General features: G+C 38.8%; 2 protein-coding genes across 2 annotated transcripts in view; one reads left to right on the top strand and one right to left on the bottom strand.

Annotated features, from left to right (window-relative positions):
• Nucleotides 1-8,002, bottom strand: part of GALK2 (galactokinase 2) — a 142,539-nt gene extending 134,537 nt beyond the window's left edge. Inside the window, exon 1 of the mRNA XM_012649451.1 lies at nt 7,745-8,002. Coding sequence (XP_012504905.1) covers nt 7,745-7,764 — 20 coding nt within the window. The 5' untranslated portion in view covers nt 7,765-8,002. The remainder of the gene's footprint in view (nt 1-7,744) is intronic.
• Nucleotides 8,003-8,109: 107 nt separating this feature from the next.
• COPS2 (COP9 signalosome subunit 2) overlaps nt 8,110-10,067 on the top strand; it is a 73,755-nt gene continuing 71,797 nt past the window's right edge. The window contains exon 1 of the mRNA XM_012649148.1: nt 8,110-8,239. Within this exon, the coding sequence (XP_012504602.1) occupies nt 8,186-8,239 (54 nt within the window). The 5' untranslated portion in view covers nt 8,110-8,185. The remainder of the gene's footprint in view (nt 8,240-10,067) is intronic.

Genomic DNA, 10,067 nt, shown 5'->3' with positions numbered 1-10,067 from the left:
AGGTCTATTAACTCTCAGTCTAGTACATTTTATACATCAGAATGCTGAGATTAAACTCAAGTGAAGCCAGCTAGCAATATAGGAATACAATTCCAAGATTCCCTAATTGAGGAAGTTTGGGCCAACATGCCCTGCACACTATCAGAGATTGCTTTATTCTGCTCTGGCTCAGTTTCTAACAGACACGCAAGGAATGTTTAATGAAGGGATAAATTAATGAACCTGCATTAGAGTGATTCAACCACTTTGTGAACGTGGGCGAGTCTGAAATTTCTCCTCCATAAAAAGGAAATAAAAATACCTACTCATAAAGCTATTATGAAGATTTTAAAAACCATCCCAACTTCCCCTCTAATCATTGTCTATCCCCTAAATCTGGTTTGTTGTCTTTATGGCTATCTGAAATTACATTAATTATTTATTCACTTTTGTACTTATTATCTGTCTCCTCCACTAGAATTCACATTCCATGTTTTATCCATTATTCTATCACCATTCATTCATTTAACAAATGTTTATCTGTGCTATTATGTTCCCAATGCTATTCTAGGTTATCAGGGATTCTCCCGATATAACCGTGTCCGGGGGCAGTGTGCAAGAGAAGGGAGAGACAAAGGCACGGACACAAAAAGTATGGTGAAAGGGTGCGGGGAGGTCAGGGGACCACCAACATTCCCATGAGCCAGGTAGTACTAAGTGAAGTCTAGCACCCATTTTTATTATCTTTTTCATGTTATGGATCACTACGATTTCACCTGTAAAGCTCGTGGGTTAGCAGTAGGGCGTATAATCTAAAAGGGAACAAAAAGACCATGTACTTCTTTCTACTTTATCTAGTTCCTCATTTACTGAGACATGAACTCAGGAGAGAGATAGGAACATTGCCTCAGGCTTAGAATAGCAAACTGCTCTTATCTGCTGGGCTGACATCCTTTTATCATTTTCTCTGCCTTCCGATTACAAGCCGGCATCCATTTGCAGACATCCAGGCTGTAGCCGGCAGGCTTCAAGACAGGTCCGTTTGCAGACATCCCTGATTGGTGGAATGTCCCCATCAAGGTCGAGTAGCTTTTGCTCGGTGAACTGACAGGTCCACAGGTTGCTCTTTGGCAAAGTCCTGTCCCATTCCTGGGATTCTCATGTCTCGACCCTAACCCTCAACACTAGGTACTGGGGATACAACCATAAACATAACAAAATGCTTCTATAATTATGGCAAATAAAGTAAGTAAATGAATATTTTATAAAATTAGTGTAAACTTTATGTCTCATATACATTCCATTATTAAAATGAAATCTGAAAGACAAAAATTTAGATTAATTTGATTCTAAAATTAGAAGTTTGCATTTCAAGCTAACAGTATACATTAGGGGGGCTAAATTGTAGGTAAATTGCCCTAATTTGAAACCATATTTTGTTTTTTCTTTCTTTTTCTTGACCCAGAAACTAAATATAGTACCAAGAATATTCAAACTAGACAATTCTTTCCTCATCTCAATTTGTCATAAGCATCCAATGTTGTCTATCTCAATAAGGAGTTGATTATGATTATTATCTCAAGCCATTTTCCTTTTTCTGTTTTTTGGAATACATTTGCAAGGGATCTCAGGTGACTGACATAATTCAAGGACTTATTTTTCTAGGAAAACAATTAGAAAGTCAAAATAATCTACAACACCTTAGTACACTGTGTTCTATAAAGTTTTTTTTAAAAAAAAGTTTTGATTCTCAGATCAATCCACAAAAGTAAATCTAAGCTATAATGCAGCAGTAATCATACTAGTAACTCACCCAGAATCCAGAGCCCCTAGTTCTCAAACTAAATCCTTAACTGGGGGTAGGGATAGATGTGGAGGTAGTAGATTAGTATGGAGAAAAGATTAGTACAGATACTAAGAGGCCAAAGCTGGTGGGAATAGGAAAGGTCTAGTTTAAAAGAAGTCCAAAGGAGGAAACAGATTTTTCTAAAATCTGAAGCAGACTCTGCTAAGTGGCAAAAAAATTTTCCATTATCCTCTTAGATTTAATGGCTGGGGATTGCAAGTTAAACTAACAAAAGACAGATTAACAGGAGAAGCATACAAATTCTATTGATACTTGTAATTTTATTTAAACAGGTGCTTCACAGAAAAGTGAAAAACCCAAAGAAGCAGTTGCACTGAGAGGTCTAATAAGTAAATGGCAATAAAATTGTAGAGCGGTGAGTAGGATATATATGGGAAAACTAATGGAAGATAAGGGTTTACTAAGGTTTGTTTATGCAGACTCATCTTGGTGCCAGCTCTCTTCATCCTGATAAAGGAGAGAGGGGATATTTATGTCACCTTCACAAAGGTAAATTTATACCTTGCTTTTAGGCAGATAAGGAGAGAGCAGAGAAATTTTCCTGCATCTGTTGGCTCTGAATTGCCTCCAGCTCAAAATAATACTATACTAAGGTATTATATTTGGGGGTGGCATATTCTGGACCCCTTCAATGTTCAATCATCCTCTATTTGCATATTCCTTCCTATGGCAATTTTAGAGATGAAAGCCGTAATTGCAGTGTAGAGCATTCTGAAGGCTTAATATGAGTAGTTGTTTTTTCCCTTAACTCTGCCTGCATCTCTATAAATAGTCCCTTCTTTAAACTCTTTTCAGCTGACTCCCCTGAGTTTGCCATGAGTTTTCTGTTCAGACCTTTACTATACAAAAGGAGTCCTCTTTTTCTGCTCTTCTAACACATGGTGTTCAGCCTCTCCAAACAAGTATAGTAAAAAATTTAAAAGAAGATTGGTCTGAAAGGATACCACATCATAAGCCTGTTTGAGTGACTCAGTCCAGGGCAGTGAAGAGTCATGAATGCAAGAGTTTACTTAAACACATCACATTTTCATTGAGAATTTTCTATAGGCAAAGCATATGCTGAGTTTCAGGGGATTTACAAGTAAAAAAAGATAGTTGTGTCCTCAAGGAGCTTTCAGTTTAATAAGGAATAAATGAAAATAATCACAATACAAGGTAAAAAAGGTAATTTAAAAGGGTCAAATTATGTTGGGAATTAAATGGTCAATTGATTTTTGACAAAAGTACCAAGACAATTCAGTAGGGAAAGGAGATCACCTTTTCAACAAATGATGCTGGAACAACTTGATATCCACATGCAAAATAATGAACTTCCACATTTATCTGACACTACATACAAAAATTCAACTTGAAATGGATCATAGAGCTAAATGTAAGAGATAAAACTTCTAGAAGAAAACATAAGAGAAAATTTCAGTGCCTTTGGGTGTGACAAACTTTCCTTAAATACAACACAAAAAAGCATGAACAACTCTTACAACTCAATAACAGTAAGACAAACAACCCAGTTTAAAAAAAAATTGGCAAAAGAATTTTAGAGATATTTTACCAAAGAGGGTACATGGATGACAAATAAGCACACAAAAAGATATTGAATGTTAGTCATTAAGTAAATGCATATTAAAACCACAATGAAATACAACTACACTCCTGCTAGAGTGGCTAAAGTTAAAAAGACTGACCCCACTAAATGTTGGCAAGGATGTGGAGCAACTAGAACTCTTATGCAATGCTAGTGGATATGCAAAATGGTAAAACCACTTGGGAAAACAATTTAAGAATTTCTTAAAAAGTCAACATACACCTACCATATGATCCAACCATTTCACTGCTGGGTATTTACCTATATTCATATCTACTGCTGCATACCAATATTACCACAAGCTTAGCGACATAAAGCAATACATATTTATTATCTCACAATTTCTGTGGCTCAGGAGTCAGGGCATGGCTTAGATAGGTTCTCTGTTTTAGAATTTCATGACTTCTGGCCGAGCACGGTGGCTCACGCCTGCAATCCTAGCACTCTGGGAGGCCGAGGCGGGAGGATTGCTTGAGGTCAGGAGTTCGAGACCAGCCTGAGCAAGAGCGAGAGCCCCCATCTCTACTAAAAATAGAAAGAAATTAATCGGACAACTAAAAATATATAGAAAAAATTAGCCGGGCATGGTGGCACATGCCTTAGTCCCAGCTACTCGGGAGGCCGAGGCAGAAGGATCGCTTGAGCCCAGGAGTTTGAGGTTGCTGTGAGCTAGGCTGATGCCACCGCACTTTAGCCCAGGCAACAGAGCGAGACTCTGTCTCAAAAAAAAAAAAAAAAAAAAACTAGAGTTTCATGACTTCCTTTCTAAGGCTCAACTGGGGAAGGATTTACTTCCAAGAGCACATGGCTGTTAGCAGCAGTCAGTTCCTTGTGGGTTGTCAGACTAAGGTGAAAAATTTTTTTTTTTTTTTTTTTTTTTTTAGACAGAGTCTGGCTCTGTTGCCCTGGCTAAAGTGCGGTGGCATCAGCCTAGCTCACAGCAACCTCAAACTCCTGGGCTCAAGCGATCCTCCTGCCTTGTCCTCCCAGAGTGCTAGGATTGCGGGCATGAGCCACCACGCCCAGCCTAAGGTGAGAATTTTTTTGCTGGCCGTTGGTCAGATGCCACCCTTAGCTCCCCACTAACATGATCCTTCCCAACATGGGGACTTGCCCTACTCAAAGCTAGCAAAGAAGATAATCTCTCCTATTAGGGTGGACTCAACAGGCTTGTTTATAATGTAATCATGTACACATAATCATGTACATCATCTTTGCTGTTATCTTACTGGTTAGAAGCAAGTCACAGATTCCACTCACATTCAAGGGGCAAAGAATTATCCAAGGGCATGGATAATGGGGCAGCCGCTATCCAGGGAAAACACACACACACACACACACACACACACACACACAAACACACACACACAAAGCTGATAGCGGGTAATACATGTGTCCACTGTACTATTCTTTCCCTTTTATGTCTATCTACCATATTACCCAAGAGAAATGAAACGTATGTCTACATAAAAACTTGAACACAAATGTTCTTAGTAGCTTTATTTATACTAGCCACAAACAAAAAAAATTCAAATATCCATCAACAGGTAAATGGGTAAGATAAATTGTGGTATATCCACACAATGGAATACTCAGCAATAAAAAGGAACAACCAATTGATGTATGCAACAACATGGATGAATCTCAAAATAATTAAACTAAATGAAATAAATTAGGCAAATGAGAGGACATACTGTATGATTCTATTTATATAAAATTCCTGAAATGTAAACTAATTCATAGTGACAAAAAGTAGATCAGTGGTTACCTGGGAAAAGTGTAGAGGGGAGGAAAGGGATTACTAAGGAATCTCTGCAAGGAATCTATGAGGAAATTTCTTCAGTGATAAATACGTTCATTATCTTGATGTGGTGATAGTTTCACATGTGTATACATATGTTAAAATTCATCAAATTGTACATTTTAAGTATGTGTACAATTTGATGAATTCCTAAATTATACTTCAATTTTGCTGTTTAAAATTTTTAAAAAACATAGGATCCACTTTCAACAGGGACACCATGTCATATCAATGCACTCTGTTAAAATAAAAAATTTTCAATTATTTACCATTAAATAAAATTGATGACAAGAAAAATAAAGAATATCTTAACTGCATAAAGTATTCAGAATAGGCTATGTGAATGAGGTAACATTTAAATGGACTTTTAAGAACAAAGATTTTAATGTGTAGAGATAAAGTAAAGGTATTTCCTGCCCAAAAAGATCAATTTATTAATGCATTTTTTTAAGAGATGGGTTCTCACTCTGTCACCCAGACTGGAGTGCAGTGACACAATCATAGCTCACTGCAGCTTCAAACTTCAGGGATCAAGCAATCCTCCTGCCTCAGCCTCCCAGGTAGCTGGGACTACAGGCACACACCACCACACCTGGCTTGTTTTTTACTTTTTTTGTAGAGACTGGGTCTCCATATGTCGCCCAAGCTGGTCTCAAACTCCTAGCCTCAAACAATCCTCCTGCCTCAGCCTCCCAAAGTCCTGGGATTACAGGTGTGAGCCACCACACTTAGCTTCAACAAGCATTTACTAGCAATTGTGTACTCAAATAACATGTTAAGCACTGTAAAGACCTTTTCAACTTCTGTTAGCAAACTTCCAAACTGGGTTTCATAAATTTGGGCATGGCCAAGGAAATTATGCTCAAATTTAGCTGCCATGTTCCTAGTGTTCACAGTCACCAACTGACTTGCATAATTCTTTTTCCATTGTAGGAGTGAGGCGTTGCATTAAAAAGCAGCAAATTATGTAAATAAATTTAATGTAAATCAGCATGCAGTTTTATACATGTGATGGATATGCACATGTTAATATTAATAGATAATCAGTTTCACAACTGCTATCTTGAATATGAAGCAAAATTATGAAGCTCTGATTACTTTGAGCAAATAAACCTTGTAACTACCTTGAGATTCTATTTTCTTTTTTGAAGAATTATGGTTTACAGGTAGAGTAACCATGTGATTTACTGTCCAAACTTCTGAATGATGGGTGCTATTAATTATGCTGGTCAACAATACTGCAGCAGGTCTGTCACAGGCAAATTGGGCTATATAGTCACCCCAGGTACAGGGAGGTTTTGTTTTGTTGTAAAGTTATTAATACAAGTACAGATTCTGGAGCTCCACCCCAGAACTACTGAATCAGAATTTCTATTGTGGGATTTGAGAAGACTTATACTCTAATGTAGTATCATTAAAGGCTCTTCCAATTCTAAATTCTATGTTTAATAGGGGGATTTTGAATATAGACTGGATATTAGATGATATGTGGGAATTATTGTTAATCGTCTTATATATAAATAATGACATTGTGATTATATAGGAGAATGTCCTTATTTTTAGGAAATACACATAGCTGCATTTAAGGGTAATGTTGATTCAGGGAATACACACACACACACAATTAAAGCTGATAATGGGCATACAGGTGTCCACGGCACTATTCTTTCAATTTTATATATGCTTGAAATTTCTCATTATATAACATTAGGAGGAAAAGACTATTAGGGAAAAATATTTGTATTTAGAGGTGAGACAGCATTATTGTTATAAATATGACTTAAAAGAACTATAACCAAAAAGATGTCAAATCAAGTGATTACTAAAAAAATCCAGCCTGTAATTCCTATTCTTGGACTTTTTTCCTAAGAAAAAATAATGTCAAAGATATTCGCTGCAGAATTGTTTAAAATGGTGTTATTTTTGCAACATTCTGAATGCATAACAATAATGGCATAAATTACAGTGCACTGGCACATTCATCGAGGGATTATTACACAACCACCAAAATAATCATTTTCAAGAATATATTGTATACATTGACCCATGCTGCTAGATGCAAAAACAATCCAAAATTGTATCTATGCTATAACTATATAACATTGGTGGATTCAAGTGGACAGAACCGTAAGTTTATACGGAAAATGCTACCTGTTTGAAAAGCAGTTTTTCCTCCTCTATTTTTATTTCGAATTCTGCTAATAATTTAAGTAGTGCACTCCCTTTTTCAAGCAACAGTAATGCATTTTTTAAAAACAGGTCGTTACCTGTCACCTTAATTTGGCCCCAAGAGCAGTACAGGTTAGCTTATAATTCGTTGAACAACTAAGATTTAAGGCGCCTCAACTGCTAGATGCATATCTATTTTGGGATAGCCACAGAATCGTTTTGTCAACTACAAAGATAACGAACATTATGTGTAAAGTGTGTTGCTAAAAAGGTCTCCAGACATCACAGAACACCCACCGCAATGTGTGGGCTAAGTGCACATGGACAATGATGACAGAAATAATACCTGTCATACAGGACCGGCATGTCAGCCTTTTCTCTGCGAAAGGCTTCTGGTCGTAGGCTGCCCCCTACTTTCACCAGAATGAGAGGCTTCCGGAGTCCCTGGCAAGGAAGGCGACTGGTCCCTTACCCAGGAGGCTAGAAACTGCTAGATGTGAGCGCAAAGTTTCCGAGGCCTTTCAGCTGTGCCCCACAGCACGCGATGATTCCCCAGTTGCTAGGTTTAGTTGCTAAGATACCAACCGTTTCGCAGGAAAAGGGGAGCGGTGCACTCCCTTTTGGCGTCGTAGCGAATCCTCTAGAAGCCGAGCCTATTGATTCCGGGAGAAAATCGAGTCCTCTAAGAGGGACGGGAAGGCGAGGAGAAGCTGGGAGTGACGCCTCTGAGCCGCGAAGGATTGTGGGAGGAGGTTGTCTCCAATTTCTCCTCCCCCTCCCGGCCAAGATGTCTGACATGGAGGATGATTTCATGTGCGATGATGAGGAGGACTACGACTTGGTGAGGCGCAGGGAACAGAACTCTGGGGCTGGAGATGGTGTCTGGTTTTCGGGGCACGCCTGGGACAGCCGCGGCCTTTCTCTGTAGATCATGTGCCGCTTCCACCCTCTCGCGGTTCAGTGACAGGACGGGTTTACCTCCTCCCCCTTCCCGCACCCGGCTCGGGCCCCGCTTCTCTAGCATGGGGGAGGGGAGGGTAAAGGAGGCAGCGAAGGGGGTCCCCGGCCTTGCGCTCCAAGTCCGAGCTTCTCCTCGGTTTACATGGACGCCTCTGGCCCCAGGCGTCCGGTTCTCGGTGCCTCCCACCTTCTCCCCGCCGCGCGAGCCGCCTCGGTGACCGTGCTGCCGTGTAGGCCCTGGCTTTGCCCTTTCGGGCCCAGCATTCTGGGCCCCTCTTCTTCAGCCTGAATTAAGTGGGTGCGAAATGCTGGGAGAAGAGTCTGAAAACTGGGGGACCTTACTGCTCTCAGGCTTGACTGCGAAAGGCCACTTGAGTCTCTTGGAGACACAGCTTAAATAGTCTTGTCCAGGGTCTGTTTTGGTCTGAGGTGAGGGTGTAGTGGAGAGTTCAGAGCAACGATAGCTGGAAGAAAGTAGTTGAAATGCTTGTTCAGTTCTTTAAAGAGAAAAGCTGGAGAGGAGGTTTTGCTTGTTTGTTGTTGTTTTTTTTGGGAAGAGGGGATAAGAGAATTGAACCCGTGGCTTTTTACTTGACTTACAAATTTCCCAGTATTTAGAGTTTAAAACAGCAAAAGCGAAGAAATAAGCGAATTTAACTAGCTGAATGGTGATTTTTAAAATTGAAGGTTTAATTTATGAATGGGTTTACAAGTTTATAAAAATTCACTGATGTTTCAGGTTGCTGTTCAAAACCGTTGTGTGGGAACTAAGAAAAATTATCTTGACCAAGAATTAACATCCACTTTGCTTTGGTTCTTTATTTTGGGGGTGTTTTGTGTGGTTCTTGTATATTATGGTGATTCTACATTATTGTAAAGTTAGGAAGTAGATGTTTTGGGAAGTCTGGTTCATATTTTAAGTGCCAGAAATTCTGAAGATATTAATGTATTGTTTTGAATTAGTATATAATTTATTTGCACGGGGGAATTCAGAAATCCTTTCCAATTAATCTTTGCAATTTAAAAGAAGACACATTTTGCAAAATGGAGAGGGAAATTCTTTTACTTCAAAGCCATAGCAGAGATTTTGATAAAGTTAATGTAGAGTTTTGCTAATAGTTATGGTTTCTACCTTACATTTTAGTTTGTGCAAACCAAGCCAGTTGTGGGCAGTGCCTTAGTTCATTAAGAATGTGTTATTTGTGGTATATATCCATTTTTATTTACCTGTTTCTGTGTATTATAGTTGGTTTTATAACTATTATTTTTTATTCATATTTTGTACACATTTCTGTGATACTTGTAATATCTTGCTACATGCATAAGATATGTAATGATGGAGTCAGAGTATTTAGGATATCCATCACCTCAAGTATTTATCATTTCTATGTGTTCGGAACATTTCAAGTCTTCTAGCAGTTTTGAAATATACAATACGTCGTTGTTAACTACAGTCACTCTACTCTGCTATAGAACATTAGAACTTACTCCTTCTATCTAACTGTATGTTGGTACTCATTCACCAACCTCTCTTCATCCACCACCACCACCAACCCCCCCACACACATGCAAACACCACACTCACACACACCTTTCCCAGCTTCTGGTATCTATCATTCCACTCTCTACCTCTGTGAAATCAACTATTTTAGTTCCCACATGTGAGTAAGAACATGCAGTATTTGTATTTCTGTACCTGGCTTTTTTCA

The sequence above is a fragment of the Propithecus coquereli genome, unplaced genomic scaffold (assembly GCF_000956105.1).
Source record: "Propithecus coquereli isolate 6110/MARCELLA unplaced genomic scaffold, Pcoq_1.0 Scaffold3, whole genome shotgun sequence".
Taxonomy (NCBI): domain Eukaryota; kingdom Metazoa; phylum Chordata; class Mammalia; order Primates; family Indriidae; genus Propithecus; species Propithecus coquereli.
The sequence above is the reverse complement of the archived record's forward strand: the minus strand, read 5'-3'. Positions and strand labels throughout refer to the sequence as shown.